Source organism: Corvus moneduloides, chromosome 10 (assembly GCF_009650955.1).
Source record: "Corvus moneduloides isolate bCorMon1 chromosome 10, bCorMon1.pri, whole genome shotgun sequence".
NCBI lineage: Eukaryota > Metazoa > Chordata > Aves > Passeriformes > Corvidae > Corvus > Corvus moneduloides.
The window spans coordinates 13,894,570-13,921,303 of NC_045485.1; the positions used below are offsets into that span (position 1 = coordinate 13,894,570).

The window sequence follows — 26,734 nt, forward strand, 5'->3', positions numbered from 1 at the left end:
TGCCTGTACACCACTCGCGACCCCTTCCCCTGGAATGTGGGGGCAAAAGGAAGGAAGGGGGCCCCCCATGTTCATCCCTCGCCCCATCCCCGCAGCCCGCGCTGCGCTGGCGGCCGCACTTCCCGCAGCGATCCCGGCTCCCCGGGCTGGCTCTGCCCCGTCCTGCCCGGCATCCCGCGGGCACCCCGGCGCTGCCGGCCGGCTCCGCAGCCGCGGCGGGCGGGGACGGGCTGGGAAGGAGGGGAAGTGGGAGGGAGCCGGGTCAGAGGGGTCCGTCCCGGGAGATGGGTGGGGAGAGGCGGCGGGCGAGCGGGGCTGAGCCGCAACGCCCCTCGCTATAAACGGAGCGGCCGCGCACGGAGCTGGAGGAGCGGTGCGGCCGGCAAGGAGCGCTCCCGGAGCCCAGCCCAGCTCGGGGAGGTGCGCTGCGGGCTGAGCCACCCCCGCCCGGACCCAGGTAAGCGCGTCCCGGCCGGGCACCTTCGGCCAGGGACAACCAGAGCGTTTGCGAGCGCGGCGCAGCCTCCTGCTGAACTTGTACTCGGCTTAGGCGGAGCTGGCACAGGAAGGCTCAGTCCCGCACGAAGCGCAGCCACTTAAACCCCTGCGCTCTGGCTTGCCCTGCGAGGCCCGCTCGCTAATCCCGCACCACATAATTATTTTAGAGAGGACTAAGTGCCCCGCAGACTCCCAGCCCTGCCGTGTGTGAGCTCTCGAGTCTTGTCAACAGTTTGCAGAGAAAGCAAGGGCACCCTTTGGCAGTATGCACAGCCCTCGGAGCGGTAACTCCACCACACCGTCAAGGCTCATCCCAACATCCTACAAGAGGGAGCCCTGGCACCTCTGCTCAGGATCAGATGAGCAATTAGATTTTTATTGCTGTGCTAAACTCATGATAGAATTAATCAAGCACCAAAAGTGATGCTTATGATTTTTAAGAGTTGTGCAAACAGTTCAGTTTCTCAATCTAGCAGGCAATGTAACTTCCACCAGTTAGCAGCAAGTATTGGTTTAATCAAAAGTTTGTAGCATACAGCCTCCGTACCCAGATCTATCCTTTTTCTACAGAGCAAGAATTGGAGCGATCTACTTTTAGTAAAGTTAAAATGCCACCCTGCCTTTTTTTTTTCCTTTTTTTTTTGCCTGGCCAGTTTCTAAACTTCTCTTGGACTCACACTGGACTAGAGTTCTTCAACAAGTTCAGATGAAGTCCTGTAATATATTTACTGTTCTTCCCTGCTCCATGCACTAAAACACTTAATGTTACCAGTTACATACAGGTACCAGCCCTATACTCTTCTAAGTCAACTGGTCTATCAGTAACTAAGTCAGTCAGATCATGATGTGTACAAGCAGTAAAATTGCAGTGTTCAGTTACACCTATTTCTGTATTTCTGCAAAACCCCTAGAATTAATGAGATATATGGCAATAAGGGACAGCAGGATTCTGCCCAGAGCATGCTACAGTTCACTGTGAATTTTCATCACTTCCAAAAGTAGCAGTACTCATTTTGATTGCGTTGTGCTGCATAGCATGGGACAAGGTAGTAAATGGGGTCAGTAAAATCACAGGAAGATGCAATAAAGGGGGATTTTTTGTATGGCGGAGGCTTCTTCTCTTGTCACTTGCATGAACCCACAGCGCTAACACGATTAGATTTTTGTCTGAATAGGAGGATTAAGTATGGCCTGAAGCAGGTAATTACCGTGATGATGTAGAGAGGCTTTTTTAGGTCTATTTTAGTGTCAGACAAATGTTTCATACTCCTGACTATGGCAGTCTGTTTTGCTTGTTGCCACTATAATCTTTTAAATTACAGCACCTTTCAAAAATATTAAGTGCCTACAAATTCAGCTTTTGCTCATGTATTAAGAGTATAAAATATATGCCTTTCCAGTAGGAACTTTTCCTCTCTACAACCTGAACTACATAGCAGAGAAAAATCAGTTGTGATTATTGGGTTCTTCCTAGTTTATGCTTTTGAACTGATAAAGCAAAGTGGTCCTGTACAATAAAGAGAAGTCACATTTATCATTCAATTTTAATATAGCTGGTTTCATTCTCCCCTTACTTTTGTCATAGTAATAGATGGAAACAGAGTTAATTTTCACACTGCAGGAAAGCAGAGGTGTGCCTATTTTCTACAGTATAAGGTGTCCTGCCTCCTGCTTCAAAACAGTACCTTCTTGAGTTGGACAGCCTTTGCAAACTGCTGCTAGAAGTTACTGGTTTAAAAGGCAGCAAATACCATCCTGAAATGCCAGTACCCACAGCACTGAAGAAGTGAGCAGAGTGCTGCCTTTAACTTTCAAATATCACAACTCAACAGCCTGCTTTTTACAGTCATCTTAGAACAAGAAGATGCATGATGGTATGATGGTATTTGTGTTTCCTGAATAATATTATCTTTAATTATATTAAATATTGGAAAATATATTTAATTTCACTATTTGTTGTACTATAAAAACAGAGGCAGATGCAGAATGTAAACATGGTGATTTATTTACACTTTCTAGAAATGTACAGACTGACATGGGAATAAGTGTCAGAGTTAATGCCTATTAAAAAAAATTCTATTTTGAATAATGGGCACTGACTGCATTTTTCTACTCCTAAGTTTTCTCCTCTGTGGTAATTTTATCCTCCATGTTTGTCAAAAGACCATATTTAGGTAGTTCTTTTCTCTGGCCTACTGTTGAGCACAGTAATTAATATGGTAATTTGAAGTTACATAAATTACAAACTCTCATTACACCGACCTAGTTAAAATCTTGTTTATGCAAAGGTATAGTGTTAGTTTAAAACACTTTAAGCAGCCACAAATTACTCCTATTTGCTCACTACCACTCTTTTTTCTCTGGAACTTCTTGCTTTTCAGAAGTTATTAGTCTCCCAGTAGTATTTATGAGCTCACCTGTGGCTATTGCTGCCCAAATTTTAGGAGTCCTAATCATACTCTAAGAAGCATCCAGTTGTCTGAGTGGTTGGCATGTATTTGTTCCCTGCACCTCAAGTATCCTATTCTACCTTGGTGACTTCATAGAAGGTCGTATTCAGTCTTGATGTGGATAGAGAATGTGGATATTTATGCATTACTTTAATCAAGTACTATGTCTGACTTACATGGTTAATCTTGTGCATTATTTTTTTTTTGACTGAATTTAATGGTTATCTTCTAGGAGACTACCTCAATAAGAGGAAAGATCAACTAAAATTGAATTTAGATATGTTATATCTGAAGTTGAGTTGGGGAGATGGATTATCAATATTCATTGGCCTACAAATAAATCTGCTTGGGCTATACATGAGATGCATGAAGAAAAGGGGCCAAATGGCCAAGTCAGGAAGGGTGGTGGACAGCAAAGCAAAGTACTCCCCTCACCTATTTCTGATAGCAATGCTGGCAGCACAGCACCACCATCTCTCTCCAGAAAGAGAAGCATAAACTTAGAATCTTTTCAGAGTTGCAAGCATGGTAAGATTGAGAGCTCACAGCTGGGAGGACTGGGTCAGGGCACAGCCACTACAGGCAGCCTGCTTGTATTGTAGGCTCTATTACTTGTTTAGCTAGATGTCTAGCCTTCGGGTAATCTTGGGTCAGTTTTCAAGCCTTATCTAGTTTACTGCTACTGTTTGTTCCTCCTGCCCTCAGCTGTACAACAATTCCATCAGAAATGCAGTGATACAGATATTGTGTTTTACTATGTGTTCCTCTCAAATATTAATTAAGAATTTTTCATTGTTCTTGGATAACAGTTCATATTTTTGGACAGTTAGTCCTAAAGGCGACTATGGTGTTTTTAAGAAGTCAGCCTCTGCATTTTAGGATCAGGTTTGAGAAGATAAAATGGCAGAATACTACTAAGAAACATTTTTAGAAATCTCATGGAATTCTGAAAACAGAATAAAAATTGTTGATTACTTTTGAAGAGAGAGGGAAATGGAGGAAAGCCTTACATCATTCTTTTCGCTATTGTAGGATTAGTTTCCACACCACCACCAGGAATAAAGAGGTTGATGTTGCTGGGAATTGAACCTCAGCTACTTAACCTGGATTTAACTTCGCATAAAAGTTAAAATTTTTGCATGTAAACACAAGGTGAGTTTAAGTGCATTGGACAGTTTGAGCAGGTGGCAGCCTAATGTACGCTTTGAGTTTCAAGATGTACAGAACTGATTCACGGGGCCGAAACACTGAGGCCTGAAGAACAGAAAGACTCCAGTGAAACTGTTTCAATGGAATTATGGCTGCGTATAATCACAGTAGCATTTTCTGTCTCTTCCTTCTGATCCCAAACACCCTTGCAGTGAAGAGCAAGCCAGTAATCTTGTGCTAATGACAGTATTTCTTTCAGTTCCCTTTCCATCAACAAATTTGTCTCTTAAGATCACTTTCACCAATAGACAGTCATTCTACACAGAGTGCTCATTCCATGTTCTGTACCGTTTTCTAAAATGTAGCCTTTGCCAACAAAAGAAAACAAAAAAACCCTAAAATTGCAAGATGTACCCTAGAAGAATCTTTGTCATTTTGGAACATCTTGAGGAATTTAACAAATTTGACAAACAAGGGGAGTTATGATACTCAACATTTTTTTACCTCAGCTGTAACAAACAAATGAAAAGAGGTTATCTTGAGTGTAAGTCCCAACAGCTGTGATTGCTTGAGACAAAGCACATATGAAATAGAATTGCTGGTCTAATAATTTTTGGTCCTATCTTCAGATAAATGATGGATTATACTAAAATTACTCTGAGCTTTCAAGTAAATTGCAGCAAAGGACAGGAAAATATCATGTTCCAAATGACATGCTGTTAGTATTCTCTGCTGTACCATCGTGTGAAAGAACTACAGATTTTGGCCTTTGGTCAGGTGTCTTTTACAGTTTTCATTCCATTTGTGTTTTGTTTGATAGCAAAACTGTCCAGGTATTCACTATATAACAAGGCTAGCTAGAATGCTTGGTTACTGTTTGTGGTGTTTATCTCCTTTTATTGTAGCTGAGTAGCATTTTTCTTGTAGGCACAGAAAACAGGTAATAACCGAAGACGGCCTCACAGCAGGAAAGTGAGATCAGATTGGCAATGCAGCAGTGAGTGGCATGATTGAAGACAAGACAAAAATCAGGTTGCAGCAAAAGGTAACTGGCAATATCTAAAGAAACTAGTACTGAATTTGGGCAAGGTCAATATTTAGACAGTATTTCACTGCTTGAGGTGAAAGCTATAATTAAATTTACAGCCAGAACAAAGAAGGATTTAACTAAACTCCTCATTTCAGCTAATTCACCTATTCCTTTCTTTACTTCTAGGTCATTCAACTTTGTGAGTTACTGATAGATCCTTGGGTAGTGGAATCTAATACTCAGTAGATGAAGTATAGGAACGGAAACAAAAATTAAAATTCAGTGGATTCCTGAATCCACTCAATTTTCTGAAAACAGAGAGGAGATACTGCAGAAGAGAGCTGTGCCTCAGCATTTCTAGCTTAGAGGGACACACGCAAATAAGTGAAACATTCCAGAAAACCACTGAACAGCTGTACTTTCATGATGGGGGGCTTACGCAAGGAGAAAAATGCAGAAGTTGACTTCTCTAAAAAATGTTCTGTTGGCAGTTGGCCTCCGTTTAACTCTGCCTTAGCATCAGCACAGCCTGGCCAGAGCCTTTGCTCAAAGCAGGCAGCACATGATGTACAAAGATGCAGCCTGAGCTTGTTTATTGAGAAACCATTCATGTCCTAAGTTGATAGGATGTATGTTGCCTTATCTTTTTCTTTGTAAACTCTCTATCGGTTTTTATCTTTTCTCCTTTCTCCAATCGTTCTTGTTGCCCAAGCCTAAATTTATACAATTTTACTCTATCCACCTGCCATGGGGAGTTAGTCTGCTACCATTGGAGTTGCTCGGGGTTTGTTTTCTCTGTCCTAAGGCTTTTTACTCAATGTACAACAGTCAGAAATGGAAAGCATGGGGCAAGAATCAACATATTGTCAAACTGGAACTCTAGCTGTGCTGTTAGACTTCTGTCTTTATTGTTTTCCTCTTGGTTTGGTATTAGCAGCTTACCATGATTAGACAATTACAGTTTTTCTTGAATCAGGTAAAAATATTTCTTTTCACATGGGCTTCCTAAAAAGCACTTCAAAGAGAAATGGTTCAAAAACATTTTGCCTTCAAATATATTTTACAATGCTGTTCCATGTTCTTAAACATGCCATGAAAGAAAGCGCCATGTCAGTAAAGGACAGCCATACACCCAAGGATGTGCACAGTAATTTTCCTAGCACTAAAGTGAGGCTCATGTGGCACCTCTGGGAGAGCACAGCACTACTCTTTCTGGACTTCTATGCAGTTTTGTTTGCTTGAGAACCAAGACTGCACGTCCTTGAGGATGCACTGATTCACAGTATCACAGATTAGCTCACTCCAGCTGTAACAGCTGCCTTTGTTTTGCTACCTCTGTGGCTGGTCCTCAGTATCCACAAGGAACAACTCAGGACAGCAAAGAGTTCAGCAATTAATTTTATTTTCAAAATACAGCAATAAATCTTACTTTGGGGGGAAAAAAAACCAGCAGGAAACAAGCTGTACAAATTTGGCAGAACATCTATTTTGGGATCATTCTATTAAGTGTGCCGCCTTCCAGACAAAGAGCTAAGGATCATAGTAACTTGTTTTTCCATGGGTGTTAATACCTTTCACACTGACATGGATTACGGTGTCTATGTTTGACCTTTCCTTCTCTTTGATTAACCCCTTAGAAACTCACTAGTTCAATTGACTCATACATTCTCAAATTTTCTTCTAGTCCTCATAATGATCTGCCCTTAACAGGAGTTTTGTGCAACTGAAAGCACAATTGGGCCTCTATGCTCTCAGTGTTATACCTACCAACAGTTACAATGATACTAACTTCTCTTGGGCTTAGCTGCATTACCATTTTAAAAGATTTTTTTTGTCTGAATAAACTCTTGTACTTTGCCAGTTACTCATACTGTTTTCTTTCCTTTCTGCCTTTGGTTCCCTTTTTCTGACCCTAATGAGCGATTCATTAAGAAGCCTCCATGCTGATCTTTTGCTTTTAATCTTTTAACTTTTCCCTCCAGGCTGTTCCTAACATTCTCATTTAGGGAAGAAAAGTCTTTTCTGAGGGGTATTGCCGTTGTGTGATATTTTCCCACTGTAAGGATGTCTAAATTAATTATGTAATAAGAAAAGTAATCAAGTGTCTCAGTCAGACACAGTGAACCAAATCCTATTACAGATTGCTGAATTACAAGACAAAGCTTCCTCTGAACTAAGGTGTTGAAATCTAGCTTCCATTTCCTTGCACAGAAATCCACAATACATTGCCTTTGCTTCTTCAGTAAGACAAACGCTGTTTTTCAGCAGGAAGGCAAAAGAAATAAAAAGTGTTCAATGCAAGGTTTGCTTTCCTTAGAGCCGTAGCACTGACTAGTGGGAAGTTACATGGAAATCACTAGCCATCATATTGGATATGTAGTGCTAAAGCTTCCACGTTAGCTGGTTTAGTTACCATGACAGACACTTCAGTGATACTGGTTTGTCTACGTTCACATAGAAATGCTGCATCTGCACATATGTTTGTGTTCCCGTTCATGACTTCATTACTCAAAGCAAAAGATTCTGTTACTTTAGCCACATTGGTGAAAGGTAACGTGAATGGGATTCATCAGAGGGTTTTAGAGAGGGAAAGCCTTTTTAGGTAACAATATGCAACATGAGCTACTCTCAGTCCATTCAACTAATTTCCATTGGATTAGAAAGTGGAACACCTCTGTATGAAGGAGGTCTCTCCATTTCTGGAGTAGAAGCAGAGAATTTTAAGTGTTTCTTTTCTCTCTCCTGCTTTTGACAGATTAGCCATCAATGCAGATGAAGATAATTGCTCTTCACAATGCATTTCTAAAGCTTGTTATTCATTAACTTACATTTGCCTTTTATATTTAGGGGGGAAGCAGGGGGGTTGGGTGGGGAGTGGGATGTAAAAATAATAAGCCCATCCTGCAGAAAGGACTACATATTGAGCCTGTTAAACTCATAGGCACATCATAGCCCCAGCCTGGTGATTTAGCTCAATGGCAGAAAAATGTTCATTTGAGGATTAACGTACAGGTAAGGCTTCAACACACATCAGAATGTTGCCATGCACATCAAGACGTTACTGGTTTTTTTTAGAACTTGAAGCAAATCTCTATATGCTCTCTGGTGGCACCTTTCTTACTGTTTTACAGGAAAGTACAGAAAGGCAGTTCCTTGTACCAGAAAAGTAGAAGTAAAGTTATTTTGCAGAGTTCGCTGCTGATCACATTATTACGTCACCTTTAACCAAGGAAAGTTGTTCAGGAGTGCAAATAAACTGCAAACATAATGTTCATTTTTGCCTCTGTGTCTTCTGGCTTAGCAGAAAAGTTACACAACTCTGGGAGAGGGGCAAATGACACTGTGATCTCTGAATAAAATAAACTACCTGGACAAAGCAAGAAAGCCTCTATTTGGACTAACTGGAAGTTCCACAAAGAAGTGCTATCACCTCCCAACTTTATCTACAAAATTATTAGCTGTGTCCCCTACCCTTCTTCCTAGAAACATCCTTGCCTAGAGGGAGCAACAGAAACCTAATTAAAACATTATTTTTGTTACATTTATACTAGTAACACCACTGATTGAGTTGTGTCTTTCACAGTAAAGCTGTAAGCCAGAAAAAGACCAAAGACCAAGAAAAATCCTTTTCTCCCAGAAGTAGGGGATTTGGTTCATGAGAAAACAATTCAAGTTTTGGCTTTTCCATTCCATTTTCTGTCGTAATCTCTGCCAGCAGCAGCAAAGGTTCTGACAATGATTGCATATTGCTGTGAGAATGCCACTCATGCAGTAACCATTTTATAACATTATTATTTCTAATTTAGATGCATTAAATACCTTTCTATGGTAAATTATTAACGGCCACTAATATAACCAAGAGCTTAAACTTATGTAAATCTCACCTGTTTTTACCTAGAGGCTGGTAAGCAAGCTCTGTCTTGCAATTATAGCAGTTTGTGGAAGCAGCCTTTGTTCCCCACAAAAGGGCACTCTCCTGGTGATACTTCCCTTCTGCTGGACCAGTGCAACCACTGACTAAGACTAAGATCTGGACAATGAAACTTAAAAACTTTCAGTGTTGGCTGCATTCCAGCTAACATTCCTTCCAGCAAGAATAGGAGTGATCAGAGACCAGTGACACTCAAAACAGCACATAAAATGTATTGTAACCCTTTATTAAGCTCTACTTGCTTGAAATCACAGTAATATAATAGCATTTCTCCTACAAGTTGGGCAAGAAGAACAGTTGTTACTATTTTTTGCATGTTGAAGAAGGAACCCTCAAGCTTCAGTGAAGAGGGCCATATAACCTTAAGGACAGATTCATAAATATCCAGTAATATCCAGAAATGTCCAGTAAGCCAGTTGTGCTTTATAAATGATCTGAAAGGAGGTGAGATACCCCATTCATTGTACCTGATCTCTGCTATTACAGCTGGCCATGATAAGGTGTGCTGAAACCAGTGCTTTTTATTTCAGTAAGGTTTTTTTCTTTCTTACCTCTTCACAGCACTTTTAATATGACTGAAATACAAATCTGGGTCAAGGCCAGAATTAATGTAAATTCCCTTACTTCTCAGATTGGAAGAGTTCACAATAGAATCTTATGGTGCATTACATATGGAAGCAATGGAGAAGTTTCACGTGTGGGGTTAGGTATCCAGAAGCTACATTTGTGTAGGGTGTGCCATGCAATGTAATTAAAAAAACAAAACAAACAAAAAAAACCTTTAAAACTTCTTATTCCATGGAACTAAGCTACCAGGAGAGAAACCTAAAATTCATCAAATGATTTCATTCACATTTTACAAACCTGAATTCGATTTCTGTCTTTTATTAAAAACAATCACATGGGGCACACTATATTTTATATAGGCAATTCCAACTGCAATAAAGGAAATGTGTTAATTCATTCCTTTACTATCACTCAGAGAAAGTAACCATGCAGCATGTAACCTTTCACAGCTCAAACTAATCTCATTTTTATTCGTTCTGGGACTTGATGGCTTAATTCTTGTTAACTATTGAATCTTTCATGTATTTCCAAATACCCAAAAGATACTTCATAACCAGGCATCAAATTTGAAGTTAAAAACTTGCAGTAAGATATGTATTCATACTAAAATAGCACATTGTGCTGCTCTTCAAAAAACTTTTCATGTCAGTGCTGAAAACCCTAGAAATTCTAGTCCTACCTTGTTCTGAAATACTTTGTCTTTCATTTACTTTCATCTAATGTGCATTGTCATTTACAATGACATTGTTAGCAGTATGAGGAGGTGACATGATCTTTAGAAGCAGACATGTGGTTGGCCTGCTGATTACTGATCATTTTTTTCTCCCAGAAGGGTACCAATCTTCCTTTTTGGTAAAGCTAATGGCCAGAGCAGAGGTGCAAAGACCCATGCTGGATTGATGATGGTAGTTAATGCACTCATTTCAAAGTCTTAATATGCATGTGTCTTCAGCCTCTACTAGAGGAAGAGACAATCCTTTACAATGTGTTATAAACAAGAGCAGTGACTGCCTCTTGCTATAACAACTAATTTGGCTATAGGTTTAATAATCTAGATAAGGAAAAGATGATATTCATTTCTGTCAAGGCAGACCAACCAAGGTGATAGGACTCAGTGAGATTCCCCTTTCAAACATCTTTTCTGAAGCTTAGCATTGTGATGTTTAGTTTCAGAAGTACTGAAACAGAACTATTAATCTAGAAATATATTTTACTTTGTTTAATTATCTTTTCAGTTTTAAGTTACTGCTCTGGGGATAATTTCATATTCATATCTCTTAAGGATATATAATACCTAAGACATATTAAACACCAGAGAGTTTGCAACACATTTGCGCAGCCTTGGTCAAAGAAAGAAAACAGATTGCTCTGATGGATAAATGGGAAGAAAGAGACAAGAAAACTAGATAGAAAAGTCTAAAATATCTGGTACACTGTCAAGCTAGAGCCAGCAGTGTCTAAAACCACCACCCCACTGATCTTCCACAAGGGATTAAACACACTGAATGTTGACAGTGGTTAATCTTTCAGTGTTTTGGAATCAATTTCTACATGGATTGAACCCAAGAATATTTTCCTTACTCTTAACAGCAGAGAAAACAAAATTATGTGTGTATAAGAGGAAATCAATGTTTACTTTGAAACTTAAATCTAAAGAATCCTAAAAATGAAACCTATAAACTGAGAGAATTAGACTTACCCTCAACTGAAAGACTTTTAGCTAACTCTAATGAGTTCCCTGTTGATCTGTCAGTCAACAAATTTTGTACAAAAAAATACCCATAATCTTTGCTATGGTAGCATTCACTAAACCACTAAGTTCTGGTGAGGTTGAGAAACTCTAGTGAAGTTGAGCAATCCTTTTTTGGCATTAACATCTACAAGTAAAATTTTATAGAATCAGGGCTTCCCAGATTCTGGGGAAAAAAAACACATACACAAGTTGGGAATTGGTACAGTTAGCTGTGTCCAAAGAGCAAAGTAGTAGGAACAGATACTCCAATGTTTCTGGGCTCTGTGAGTACTGTGAGAGTACATGCAAAAAATAGCCCAAACTTTCCCTGCTACTGCAACTGCTCTCATTATAACTGGCATTATTACACTGTAGACTGCTAAAAAGAGCAGAAAAATTATCACATCTTACATTGTAGTATATTAGCATTTAATGTCCAAAAAATATACTTGAAAGATTTTATTCATCCCTCCACAGCCCTATAAATTAGTGTTTAGAAATGGCCTTTCTCTTATGCCAATTTTTGCCACATCGATTTCTAACAAAGTGTTAAAATAATGGATTAGATTGCTTTATTCTTTATTTTAACTCAAGCCAACTGCTTGCTGCTTTTCTGTCTTTATACATCACTTCTATTCTCTCTAAATGCTCCTATTTTTAGCAGCTTAGAGATATAAACATTGTATGCTTGTACCCAAACATCCCTTAAGTGCACAGAGATACACTGACACTGTATAACCCGTTGGACATAAATACAGGACAAGATACTGATTAGTCCAACTCATCTGGCATAGGACAGTATAGTTTATGTCATTTTTTTGGTTCTAGTTTGCTCATCTACTATTTTCAATAAAATAAATGTCATCGTAACACTAACAACCCTTCTGCTCCATCTGAATTAAAAGCTGCTTGCCCTTACCAGCATTAGGAAACTATTTAGGTTAACATGTAATTTGACACAGAATAACACCATCATGCACTGACACTGTCCAAAGAGGTAATGACAAACCCAAGTATATTAGTAATAGTGGGGGTTAGTAGTGGTGTAAAAAGTGTTACATATGCTTCTATTTTCAAATTATTACATTTCTTACAATTCATGAAGTATATACATTATTTGGATAACACTGTGTAGGCTTGTGTTTACCTTTCAACTTCTAAAAGTCCCTTAAGTTGCTTTAAAAAAAAAAAAAAAAAAAGAGTACTTTGAAGTGTCATTTTCAACAGTAAAAATATCTTCCTTCAAAATTGGCTGATATTTGGAAAAAGAGCTGTATGATTAACAACATATCTAGCTAGTTCTAAAATAACCTTAGTTGAATGAGAAGGTGTCGCTGTTTTTCCATCTGCATTGCTAAAGTAAAGTTTCTTTGAAAATATTCTTCTTAATTTGGATCACAGAGAGTTTATGCTGCATATGTCTCTGAAAAAATAAAATATCGAGATCTTATTCTAAGACTTAAAAGTTCAAGAATTAGACTGAAAGTTAGCAAAACTAGTAATGTGCCAGAATACAGGAAATTAGATAGAAGCTAGTAGATGCTAAAATAAAGTGAAAATAATTACCTCAGGTACATTAAATTTAAATAAGTACAGGAATACAAGGATATGTATTTTATTTAAGATGAAAATGTAAGGCAGTCTTGAACAAAGGGGATATTTTGAAAAGTGGTGGCACTTGAGTATAAAACATAGCAAGTCTCTTATTTTAAAGTGGGAAATACAGACCTCTAGTGGTCAAAATCTATATTATATGAGCTAAACTTCAAAGCAATTTAAATGTCACTGTTTAACTGTGTTACTTACTTTTGCGTTTTCCTCCCCCATAATCATTCAAAATCACACACACCCTCAATTCCACTGTTCAGACATTCCACAATTTTTCCCAGAGGAAAAAAGCCCCTTCATCTGTCCTTTTCCACATAAATTTTATAACCGAAACAGTACTTGAAAGATACTTGGGAAGTGAAGAGAAAATTAATGAGAGTAGTCCATGAGAACAAACAGAAGAGAGATGTTAATTCTTCTCAGAATAAACTATAAAGCCATCCTGCAGAAGGACAGACTCTTTTGAAGTGTGCCAGAGGAAATAAATACAGAGAAGTTCTTACAGAGAAGGTCAGAGTACATAAACAGATCAAATTTGCAAGGTAACAGGAACTGTTCTAGTAGCACAAAAAAAGTAATAATAAATTTAGGTTTTGATGTTATAGAGAACCAGATCCTAAAAGGATCATGGGCAGTTTGTTTTCCAGCTATCTGGAGCCAGCACAAGTGAAGCAGACAAGCTTGAGCTCTTGCAAGGGGAAGGCACAAAGAATCCACATATATAGGTTAGACCATTAAAAAGATACATACTGTTAAATAAATAAAGCAAACTTCACAAAATTAACAGCAATTTCAACAGACTGGCAGTTGCCTCAGTTGCACAGTTGTTAAAAGAAAATTCAAAGGCAAGTACAAGGTCCTGCAAGTTCTGTTTGTTCTGATGTCAGACCACCTCCTGAGCCAAAACTGCAGAGCAATGGCCAGCTTGACAGCTGCTAACACAGGTCTGCTGAGGTTTGTTTTCTGTTCTTGGTGTTTGTGAGCTGATGTGCAGACAGTGTCTTGTGCTGTACTACCTATCACAGTTTCTCTTCAGTAATATTTTGATTTATTGACATTTAATGCCAGCCTCTGTGGAAGGTGGTAGCAGTGATGACAAGAGCCCACTGTAATGCTGCCACAGTTTGAATTATATACCCTTGTTTGTAGTTCTCTTTCCCTTCACAATTCATCTATCAACTCTGGTTTAGAGATATTTAGGAAAGCCATAAGTGGGAAATACAGACTGTTAGAACTAGCAGAAGAAATAAGAGCTAGGAGAAAGGTAAATCTACAGCTTCACAATGATACTGCTCAGGAACTCCAGGAACGTGGAGAAGATGCCGTAGTGTGTGTATGAAATAGAAGTAGCTCTATTCACTAAGGCCATGAGAATAGAAAGGGTCACTCTGCTGGGCAGAAAAAAAACCTTAAAAGCCTGTGCAATAAAGCATGTGTAAGTGTCATTACTTCTCAGCAGTTAGAATAAATTAGGAAAAGGGGGGACTAAACTCTTAAGATAAAGGAAAGTTTATTCCACCAGAAAGAAAGAAACATAGCTAATATACTGAACCTATTGTTCCAAACATTTTTTATTCTCTTTTCTCCCTCTGCAATAATTTTATATAAAAATAGAATGCAGCATCCTCTTAAACATAGAAATATCTTCTCATATGTAAGAAAAGCAAATAACCCGCCTACTGTCAGAAGAAGGGAAGTGCACATTATCTAATGGTAAGGTGGCTGAGCTGTGGCAACGTTGGTCAGCCTGCATTTATTTAGTCTTTGTCAAAGCAAATATTAAGTACATTTTTGTTCAAAATCTGACTTGTGACACCTGCTTTCCTATTTATAGCAGATGAAGTTTTCACAGAAAGCCACAGCCAGTGCTATCTTATCTTTCAGTAGGCAAAGTGCTGTTTACCTTGCATGAGCCCAGCATTTGTTGTTTCCACAGGCAGTTTAATTAGGAGGCATGTTCACCCAACAGAAGCAATGAATGCAGTGGTAAATAATAGTTGGTAGACCAGTCTGAAGCATTTCATTATCAGTGACTCATTGTAACCATTGTAATTAAAAAAGATAAAAGGTCAAACAGGACAGTACCTCAGAACAGGAGTTTGCTGCTCACCAGATAATTTGTTTGCCATTCACAGTCACATCAATTCAGTCCTCTTAGAAAAAGCTCCTTTTGTATCAGCCTTAAAATGATCCAATTATCATTATGTTAACACAGGTCATTTGAGATGCTTTACATGGAATTATCCATGTGCACAACTTCAATATGTGCATTTAACTGGACAGTGGTTTAACCTGCTGTGTTGAATTCTGGCAGCATAGAGCTGTACCAGCCATCTATTTCTTTAACACTTTAAAAGAATCTGCAGTTCCTCCTGTGTAGAAGTATCTACTTTGCATAAATGCATACAGCCATGATCCTGGGACAAGCAGAGGAACTGTGGCAAGTGAGAATAACAGGAAAAAATAACGGTGGGATGGAAAAGAAATCATTGCCTGTAAGGAATTCACTTTGCCATGGTGGCCCTCTCTCACTACGCAGCACAGCCATGGGCCCATGCCTTCCAAAACAAATTACCTTCTCCAATACTGAAGCTTTTCCTAATGCTCTGAAGTTACAGTTGTGCTCAAGGAAGCAGATCCACCTAAGGCTAGCTCTGAAATTTTAGAATTTTCAGGAAATTTTAAAATTCCATTTGGGATTAGCAGTGCCTTCCTTACTGTGCTTCAAATGTACAGCTCCTATGAGGTTCATTCTCACAGCAACATTCAGACTGTTTTCAGATACACAGATGGCAATCCATATGCATTTACCCAAAAGCAACCACATTACATATTTCTGCTTCCTTTTCATTTACTGAAAATATTGATGGATTTATTTTATTTATTGACTGTAATTACTTAGTATAATTTAAAACTGATAGCCTATCAGACACATCATTTGCACAATTCCACTGACTTCAGTGTTACAACAAAACATTTAACTCCAGAAGGATTACACATTCTTACAGAGGTAGATTGAGGTATAATATTATTTCTTGACAAAATTCTTGATTCTTCATGAGAATTGGTCTGCCTTTTTTATTTCCCAAGCACTCCAGAATATGCTTAGGGAATTCAATACCTTAGAGTGCCAGACAAGTTTCCCAACTCAATTATTTTTTTGTTCATTTTAACATATTTCTGAAAATGTAATAGAATCACTGTTACTCTTTCTTGAGAGAACAAATGCTATTAATTAGCATCAACTAAAGCTGCTACTGACATGAAACAGTACAGGTCACCATGTTGGTAGAAAAGGGAAAGTGGAGGCAAAACAACACAACACACTACATTGAAGGGGTGTGTGAAGAGACCATGAGAAAATTGCCTTGGCATCTACCATGGCACAGAATCAGCCCCATCAAACAGGGAATATTCACCCTCAGCTGCATTTGCCTTAGACACTAAATCTGTCACTCAGTACACACAGAGCCAAATAGTGCCAGGGACTGGTTAATCTTGTCACTGAGAAAGGTCTTGCCCAGCCTTAACTGGGCCTGATTGTCATTATCACCCATTGAACTTGCCCAGGTGATCTCCGGAGCAGAAGCTTCACTACAGTTGCTTACTGCAAAGTTCTGGGCTGTAATTTTAGTGGGTTTATAAGGGAGCAAACATTAAAACTGACCACACAACACCAGCATGTAGCTGGGACAGGGTAAACATTGCCAGACCTTGATGTTGTAGAACATATCAGTTACTGTCAAAGTTACTTTCATAACCAAGGGATGAGATAAGAGGACTAATCTTGAAATCTTTTTATTGTGGTTTCCCTGTCCCAGGGATAGGCTGACCTTCCACAGAGCCAAACACCTTGTATTTGAGATTTGGCACAGTTTGAAAGCCAAGTTTTGCTCAGGATGTACTAGAGTACCGCATTCAGAATGGCGAACCTTTCTTTGTGTTATCTCTATTGCTTGACTTTTTAATTTCTTAAACATGGCAAAAATAGCTGCTGTCATTTTGAGACATTTATACCAACTGAAGCAACAATTCACAGAATGAATGGAAGAGTGGGAAGTGTTGCATGGCATGTCTTGACAAAGGGTCTATTAGTTGCATTTTACTAGATATTCTAAACTTGATAGAATTATCAAGAACCTAAATCTTGAAATTACCCTGCTAGCTTTGTAGAAATGAATCAGGTTATTAATGCAAATATATGCTAGAACATGAGCTAAGATAGAGAAATAACTGAGAGCGTAAGGGTGACCTTGCTCACAAGATGCTGCCTGCAGCCCATATTCTGGGTTCAGTTCCTGGCTGCACTTCAGATTTCCTGTGTGGGCTTTGCTGAAACAAATCTGTGCCTCACTTCCCTATTAAAACACAATCCATTTGTAATAAGATTTATCTTCCAACAAAAGCAAGTCAAACACTAAACTCAGTGGCATTCCACACTAACAGGAACATCAGTGCTGAACCACTCAAATAACAAGCATCTGTACACGTCTGTAACAACATAGCTGGTGTGTCTGTAATGATGGGCATCTCTGCTTTCTGAATGCATCTGTACTGCCCAGGGTCTTACATTTATAAAGGATTTCTTTGCTGTTTGGGGTTTGCTCTGTTTTGTTTTTGAAGCCAAAGTATTTCAGTTAATCTTTGTTTTAAGAAGCACAAGTTGGGTTTGGCTTACAGCTGTCAGGATCCTGCAAACAGCAATAAACACTACTGTGCAATAGTAACTATCAAATTTTTTTTTTTTTTAATATCCAATATTTTTCAGGGAAGACTATCTGTTTGTAGACTCGGGAAAGTAACTAGCATCACAGGCACTTAACACTGTATTACCTGCTTTCTAAAGTCATCAGCCATTAATGAGGAAATGATTCTTGTAGAACACACAGTCCCTGGCAAACCAAGCACGTGCCCTGTAAAAGGAGATTTCATATCCTTGCTGTACACTTACTATGGTCCAGAAATACAGCTTCAACTCTTGGATACATAAATTTTGTCAGCAACAGGAAAAATAGTATGTTCCCCCTTGCACCCTTCTTAAACTCTTTGTACAGTTATTAATGTGCAACAGATCAGGACATATCTGAATTTTCAGATTCTTTTTCTCTCACTAGTAGTTAAATACCATAGTTCCAAGCCAGATGGGGAGCTAAGTAAACGATGAATATTTAAGGTATTTTTGGTACAACGGAATACTAGGTTGTGTGTTTTCATCTCTCTCTGTGATGTAAAAAATTGTCTCAAAAAATTAAGCTCAATGTATAGATAAAAATTTCTAGTGATTCATCTCAGAGATAAAAATGAGCACCTAATCTAAAGTCACTTATTTTCTTAATTCATTGCAGTTTGTATTTACATAATTAATTAGTATTCAGAGTGCTTAAGTTTAGTTTCTGAGATATCTGAATAACTTAGCTCATTATATGTGTCACCTATTTATGGAAAGAAAATAATTTAAAGACTCCCCTGAATTTATAGTTATCTGCTATTTTCAGTCTCTCTTATTATTTTTGACGTATGTTCACTAACCAGTTTTATTTTAAATTAGAACTTTGTTAATTGAAAGAGGTTTTTTAGATTTCATTTATGGTAAAAGAATCTAAAAATGTTCAGCCAACTCCTAACATTCTTACCTCTATTTTACTCTGCAAAGTCTGTATTAAAATGGGAATTGGTTGATAAAACATTTAAAGATGGCTTATTTTAAAATTCAAAGACATTGACACATTGACCACATTAGCCTTGAAAAAAACTTGACATTTAGTTGAGAATTTTTAAAACTTAAATCCCTATCACAAATACTGTTTTCTTCCCCTTTTCCCTTCCTAGGTGTGAGCTTCATATTTTCTCCCTGAAACTACAGTGTAGCTGAAGAGTTCAAGATGATTCCAAATTACTCTTCTGAAGAAACTGTTAAACGAATCCATGTTGACTGTCCCGTTTCAGGAAGGCACAGCTACATCTACATTATGGTTCCAACCGTTTACAGCATCATCTTTATCATAGGCATATTCGGGAACAGCCTGGTCGTTATTGTCATTTACTGCTACATGAAACTAAAAACAGTAGCCAGCATCTTTCTTCTCAACCTGGCACTGGCTGACTTGTGCTTTTTGATAACTCTGCCCCTCTGGGCAGCCTACACAGCCATGGAGTACCAGTGGCCTTTTGGCAACTGTTTGTGCAAGTTGGCATCGGCGGGGATAAGTTTCAACCTCTACGCCAGCGTGTTCCTGCTCACGTGCCTCAGCATCGACCGCTACCTGGCCATCGTGCACCCGGTGCAGTCGCGGATCCGCCGGACCATGTTTGTAGCCCGAATAACCTGCGTTGCCATCTGGCTTCTCGCCGGCGTGGCCAGCTTGCCCGTCATCATTCACCGCAACATCTTCTTTGCTGAGAACTTGAACATGACAGTCTGTGGGTTTCGCTATGAAAGCAATAACACGACGCTCCGGGTCGGATTAGGTTTATCCAAAAATCTGCTGGGCTTTTTAATTCCTTTTCTGATCATATTAACAAGCTACACCTTAATTTGGAAGACTCTGAAGAAGGCGTATCAAATCCAAAAAAATAAGACTCGAAATGATGATATTTTTAAGATGATTGTGGCAATAGTATTTTTCTTCTTCTTTTCCTGGATTCCTCATCAAGTGTTCACTTTTCTGGATGTGTTGATTCAATTACATGTAATAACAGACTGCAAAATCACCGATATTGTAGATACGGCTATGCCCTTCACCATTTGTATCGCTTACTTTAACAACTGTCTGAATCCTTTTTTCTATGTTTTCTTTGGAAAAAACTTTAAAAAATACTTCCTTCAGCTAATAAAATACATCCCACCGAATGTCAGTGCACATCCAAGCCTAACAACCAAAATGAGCTCCCTGTCCTATCGGCCACCAGAAAATATCTGCTTGCACACTAAAAAGACTGCTGGGCCTTTCGACACCGATTGAGGCATTTCGCAAAGTTCTTCTTTTGAACAACCTTGTGTGCAAAGCAGCAAGAACAAGATTCATCTGCGGTCCTGAACACCACAGCTCATTACAGCAACCCTGGATCATCTCAGAGAAATCATACTGTGAAGAGTCAGCAGTGGCCTTTCACCTTACATTGTAAAGAGGACTGCTTGGTTTTAATTTTGTTTTTCTTTACTAAAAGCGGTGTAAGTGTTGGACAGGTGCGTCAGAGTTCCTGCCAGCATCCTGCCGTTTGCTTGGAGCTATGAAAGAAGAGGAGGCAAAACTCCTAACTTACATTTACAGGTGTTTTAAAAGGAAAAGCTTGTATAAATTACATGTAATATGAAGAACATAATTTGCATACATGTGAGCTTTTCTGTTGAAGGAGTGGAGCTTTGTTGCTTGTTTTGTTGGTGTTTTTCTTAATTACATAAATGTCCTATAATCATATTTATAATATATTTTCAAATATATGCTATATATAGAGGCCAAATTTTAAACTCAAATGGAAATTTAAGGTCCTTGAAATTGGTCTTATTCTGATTTATGCTACTATTTTTTTTAATGGCAACTTTTTCATAATAATATATGCAATAAAATGCAGATTTATTTATTAAATATAGAATAAATATATTTTTAGATTTATATTCCTACTCATACATTTCAAACATTGCTTCAGAAATGTACATTTATATCCCAGTGGGTATTTTTATAGTAGTTTAAAAAAATAACTATATATGTGGACACAAAAATGGGGTTCACTCAGTTTACTCATGATAAGCCACCCTGACTTTGAAGAACTTTACATACAGAGGGAGTTGACTCCATGCTTTGTATGACTAAAAGTAAAATTCTGTATTTGAAAACATGAGTTCTGGGAAAGAGGTGATCAGAAAACTTCGAACTATTTTTCATAATAACCAGGGCACTCGGTGAGAGAAGTTACCAACTAATCAAATCTTAGTTTTTCAAATTGCTGCACATTTAGTAAACTCATGAACTGATAAGCAAAATTGTGACAATGTTCATGTATCAGGTTAACTAATAATACTTTTAGACCCATCACGAAACCTCCAAGATCAAACTTTACTCTTGGCTTCTACAGAATTTCTCTCCATTTATATAAAACTATGCCCAGCGTATTTGCTCCCTGTAGAACATTTTTTTTTTATTTATATGGAACAAATTCAGATTTATACTAGCATAAATCAGAACTAAAGTCTGGCTCAAACTCTCAGTACAAATGAAGGGGAAAGGTGATAAGCCCAGTAAGAAGTTTCCACTAATGATATCCTCATATGTGTCCTTTTTACCTCAAATAATGAGCTTCAGATAATATTTATTCTTGATTCACACCCATTTATTGTCCTCAAAGATAAATGAGTTCATAAATACTTTTTGACATTACAAAACTTAAGAAAAAATCCAAAACTCTACATATATCCTGTAGACAATTACATGACCCTTCAGAATTTGCAGTACCTTTAATCTCCAAAATTTTACATCTAATGTGGCTTTGTCTCAAGTAGTGAGTGGTTGGTTTATCCATATCTTCTGATGATCAAAATCAAAACACAACAAAAAAGTTATTTCGGTAGTTTAGTACTTTTTAAGGAGAAAATGGGACAACCAGGTCTAGGAATCTTCCTACTCTTTCATTCACTTATTTTAAGGAAAGTTTTTTTCAGTTTTGCCTTTGTTCTTCCAGCTGCAAAATGGGAGCAATGTCTATTCATACCTGTCACAAGGCACTGTGAGGAGTCACAATTTCTAAAGCTGTATGTTAAAAAAAAGCTCTCCTTCATTAAAATTTTAAGTTATTTTAAGTGCAAGCTAGTATCTCAACATTTGAGGCCTAAATGTCATTTAGCTATGCCATTTAAAGACAAATTTAAATTCTTATACTGAATACTTTGTATTTAGCTTGTATCCTTACATGTGAGACAGCCATTTGCTTAAATTGAACGCGGCAATAACCCCACACATTATCAATAGTGCCCAGAACAGGACCAGTACCCCAGCACTCTGTAAGCTGGCAAAAGACCAGCAGAGATTGCCATTTATCTGTATATTTTATTCATGGACACACGTGCACATGCTGAACAGCATCAGGAGCTTCCCCCGGCAGAAGCATCTCTGTTCAGCCAAAATTCAGTGTGCTGTGTTTGCCACCTGCTGGATGCAGCCACAAATTTGCTTACATCTCAAAAGTTGTCACAGGAAAAAACAGCAACATTTCCCTGCCACCTGATGGATCTGAAGATCCTCACCTGTGGCAAAACTCCTATATAAATAAAATACAAACTTGTTCATCTGGGACACCATTAACTTCCTTGACGGGGTCTAAGCAAGCATTGCCTCATCACCTGCTCATCTTTTTTGAAACCCAGTGTCCCCAGTCGCCATAATAGGGAGCTGATTTGCAAAGCATTGATTGCATTCCTACAAGAGCTGTCTCAGAGGACATAAAAATCAAAGCCATTGATTATTGATCTTGATCATTTCATGCCAGATCCTGCATTTTTAAGAGGCTGTGTATCCTAGGCTACCGGTGCCACCTGCGCCTACCTGTGCCATGTGAAAAAGCAGGAGCATGCACATTCAGCTCTGTTACTGAAGGAAAGGTAGGAAGGGATTGCAGCTGGTGTGCTCTGAGGGCAACACTGACCTTGAATCGATAGCAAAGAAAGTGGAAGGCAAAGCTGCTGTTAAATAATGCTGGGAAATTTTTGTTCTGCTAAGGAGTAGGAAAACAATCATCAGCTGCTGAATATGCTAGCTCCTTAAAAGAAAAAAAAAAAAAAAACCAAAAACAAAACAAAAGAAAAAAAAAAAACCAACAAAAAAACCCCAGCAAATCAGCAGATACTGAAGAGAATCTAGAGATAAAACTCTCCAGCAACTCTAACTGGGTAGCAGCAGAAAGCAAACTCTTGGAGCACAGAGTTACTGTCTACAACCAAATCCTGCAGTTTCACAACATCCCAAGCTGACAGCTAAGGGAAGAGCCCACAGGACAGACACCCATGACACTTCAATCATGTATCTGCAACTAAGGCAGGTGCTGAGAAAGGTTATTGCTGATCCTTATGCTCCCCTGCCCACCTATGGGCTGGAGACCTGTGCGTGGGGCAGGCAGAGGTGAGACAGAGGGGGCGGTCTGGCCTTTGCTGGGGACCCTTGGCCGTGTGGTCCCTACTGAGGAGCAGGTAGGAGATGGCCAGAATATTCTTTGGTGCAAGGACCTACCCAGTGCCAGCAAAGGAGGGAGTAAGATTTGGCTCTGTATGACTTTGCCATCTTTCGGGAACTTTCGGTCGAACCCTCTTAATATCAAAACAAAACTGCCTATAGATGTTTACGAACAAACTCCCAGTACATTAAAGAACACAGAGTTAATTAATATGCAATAGTATGCAGTTATTTTTAAAAGGAGTATCCACAGTGCTTTTCATTCCTGGGATGACCAAAGTAAAATACTCCAAACTCAGTCTATCCTTATACTCTCCTGTTGTGCAGAGCCCAAATCAGTACTAATGGGAACAGCATATAACCCTAAATACAGACATTACAACTCCTGTTCCACCACAATTGTATTTATTTGAACAAACACCTTTTTTCTGATGAATAATTACTAAATCACATATTTGACATGTAGATGCATAATATTTATTTCTATTTATTATGCAATAGTACTTTATATGGCTCATGTTTCGTGCTCTACTCTCTGCTTGCTTGCCCATTGTATGCTGATTCTCAATCATACTGTATACTCTGCGCTGGTTAGCCCGAATTCCAACAAAACCATTACAGATACAGTGGGGATTAATGTGGCTTCTTGGCCTAACAATTTCCTTGTGTTTAAGTTGTTAATCAAGACGTTGCAGAGTAAGCACAAGACCCAAAGTCTTTTACCAGCATTACTATTTCCGTGATAGTTTCCACTGTCTACTTGAAACTGTGACAGCAGCAGAGAGTACAGTAATTTTTCCAGGTTTGGTTTAGTTTTGCTTGAATAGCTTCAGCAAAGACTTATTTTTATAAACCTGACCTCCTTTTTAAGTATCCTAAAGTGCAGGTATTCCCAGGGAGATATTTGCCACTGAAAGGAGAAAAATACTTGGGAGAGGGTGGTAGAAGGCCTAAAGCAGGGACTTGCTGAATTTGGAAATATTAAGTGTTAAATGTAAATACTTATTTTTAGTTTTGCAACAGCCTGGGGGGGAAAAAGCACACACACACAAAAAGAATAAATCTTTCAGCTTAGTAAAATCTTCCAGAAAGTTTTGAGAGACTCTAAGTTTCTTAATAACATCCTGCTCAGTTTGGAATACGTCAAACCATTCCTGCACCGCTCACAAGGTCAGGGTCTCCAGCCCTGCTCTTCTGCATTGCTTTATAGGCTTGGCCAGACCCTCATCCCACCAGCTCACGCCAAATGAGGGCTGTTCTATCAGTCACTGAGTGCATCTCAACAGCGACCTCCCAGCCAAGGCTGAACTAACAAATCCTCAATGTTACAGCCCAGCCATCAAGCTCATTGTCACCAGAGAGCTCTACAGATGTGACAGGACACTCGAGGGATTGGGACAGATCAGATCATGTCTGAGAACAGCATTGTGTGATCTTTCCAGTGGACTAGTGCCATGGCCTGCAGCTTTGTACTTGGCAAGTTAGGTAACAAAAACTAGGTATTATTTTCTTTTCAATATTTTTGTGCAGTTGTAATTTGTGAAGTGTGGATGTTAAATGTTTTCTATTTCAATAGAGATAGTTTTATATTGTAGAATTTTACCTCAATTATATAACAACTTTGATTGTCTGAAGTATTACTAAAAATATACAGGTCATCAATAGATGTCTTTGTGAAAGTCCTCTCCACTGCTGTGTTAAGCACCCAAAGCAAAGAGATCTGTTTCTGTGTTGTTGTAAGTACTACACTGTCATCAGTATAACTACAGCTATGTATATATATATATATATATCTATCTATCTCTTAGGCAATATCATCCTTAAAGTATTTCCATGTAATGCTGTAACATTTTATACCACTATTCCTCATTCCTTTTAAAGCACATCCTAACCCAGCTCTCCCTTAAATCTTTGAGATGAACAGGTTGCGTCTACAATTCATAATGGAGAAGATACCCAGCTAGCTCCAAAATCACATGTAGAGCAGCAGTTCAGTAATTCATTTCTTTATCCCAGAATAGGCTAAGCTAATAAAGTTTACCTGGAGTGGAGACTTAGCAAATTGCTAATTTTCCTATATACAGCTTGGAGTTTGAAGCCAAATTTAGGTTTAACCTTTTAGAAACTAAATATAATTTTAGGGATAGATTTATATAGAATATTGTGTTAAATACAGGATCACATTACATTATAATGGCCCTAAAAAGCCAGACTCAGGCTGCCTGTAGCTGAGTATTCAATGCCAATATATCCACTTAGAACATAAACAGTGCTATATCATACTGTGGCTTAAGTGGAAACACCATCAGGTTCCACCATAATAAGAGAGGACTGGGGAGGGGAGGAGGGGTTGACCCTGAAAAGAATGGTAGAATGGATTTTTGCCATTTCCAATTTGTATGAAAATAAATCTCTAGTAAACCCCACTTCATACTGTCCTACAGTGTCACATATTGGGAAAAAAAATAGTAGCAGCCACTTTGCTACTATTGACTTTTCTTTCAGAAAAAAAGTTGAATTATGCACTTGAAATCCATCAGACTATTATACACCCAGGAAATGGAAAACAACATACTGCCTGTGGGCTTAGATGACCTTTGCATACCTAGTCTGAATCCTTCTCCTGCTTAGTTTAGCCTGAATTCTCCTCATGCTTAGTTTATCACATCATACACAAGTATACAAAACAAAACCCCATCAAAACAAGTAAACCAAAAAAACAAAACAGAAATAAATTACTTTTGTGAAAATATGTATTACAGTAGTGCTATGCATATTTAATTTTTAAAACACCTATGGAACACTAAAGGATCTAAAATAACTTTAACAAGTTTATAGTCATTTAAGTAATTTTTAGCTTTTATAAGGATTATGTTTTGCACTGTAAAAAGATCTCCAAGCATGAGAAGCAAGATTGCAGACTCAAAGCCCTTTCTATAAAGCAGCACCAATAAAGTGAGGCCACGTGAATGGTTTACAGGATACTTTTCAAAGACAGGACATAAATAAGTGCACATGAGATGTAATGTCCCCTACCAGAGCAATGTTAATGTTGAACCTGAGTTTTGTGATAGGATTATTCTAGATACAAATGGAAAGAAGCAGTAGAAAGGCATACTCTGTATACTAGACTGTACTATACAGTGACATTTTTACATGTGAAATTCTGAAGAATTATATTTCTGGTATTTTGTATTTGATGGGTCTCTATACTGTCGTCTGTAATTTTTACATGAGAGTAGCCAGCAGATAAGCACTGTTCTGTTTAAAAAGAAATTACCACTTTTTCGACAGCTTTCTGTCTAACATGACTGTAAAACCAGTAACCTTTTTCACAGAGCTATCCACATCAGACTGGTTGTATTTTAAAATACTGAAAACATTAAAACAATACAAAATAACTTACGGAAGTGTCAGTTTAACTTACACTTCGCACCATATGTTTAGACTGTTTTTCATTAACCCTACAAGTAACTGTGTTTTTATCTTTAACTCAGCAACATGGAGCAGAATCATGTACAGAGTCTGGCATGAACACTTGATTCTAAAAGATGTGCATTATCTTGTAGAGCTTATACCCCAGAAATTCTAAAGTTGCTCATAATTTTT

At 38.4% G+C, this 26,734-nt stretch overlaps 2 protein-coding genes across 5 annotated transcripts in view; both read left to right on the forward strand.

Annotated features, from left to right (window-relative positions):
• Positions 1 to 328: 328 nt before the first annotated feature.
• Positions 329 to 26,530, forward strand: AGTR1 (angiotensin II receptor type 1). 2 transcript variants are annotated; one of them, XM_032119200.1, is made up of 3 exons: positions 329 to 457; positions 5,025 to 5,142; positions 18,795 to 26,530. In XM_032119200.1, the coding sequence occupies exon 3, from the start codon at positions 18,848 to 18,850 to the stop codon at positions 19,925 to 19,927; it is 1,080 nt and encodes a 359-aa protein (XP_031975091.1). In that variant the 5' UTR covers positions 329 to 457; positions 5,025 to 5,142; positions 18,795 to 18,847; the 3' UTR covers positions 19,928 to 26,530. The 2 variants fall into 2 exon arrangements, with proteins under 2 accessions (XP_031975091.1, XP_031975092.1); XM_032119201.1 differs by lacking the exon at positions 5,025 to 5,142.
• Positions 24,524 to 26,734, forward strand: part of CPB1 (carboxypeptidase B1) — a 38,418-nt gene continuing 36,207 nt past the window's right edge. The window contains exon 1 of one of the 3 annotated variants that reach the window (XM_032119198.1): positions 24,524 to 24,610. Coding sequence is in view for 1 of the 3 variants with exons in the window: in XM_032119195.1 (XP_031975086.1) it covers positions 24,580 to 24,610 (31 nt within the window). In the remaining 2 variants the exon portion in view is untranslated. Of the gene's footprint in view, positions 24,625 to 26,734 lie in introns of all 3 variants that reach the window. The other 2 variants (XM_032119195.1, XM_032119197.1) reach the window with 2 other exon arrangements.

Coding starts and splice junctions, on each gene's coding strand:
- AGTR1 (XM_032119200.1), top strand. CDS start 18,848: ATGATTCCAAATTACTCTTCTGAAGAAACTGTTAAACGAATCCATGTT.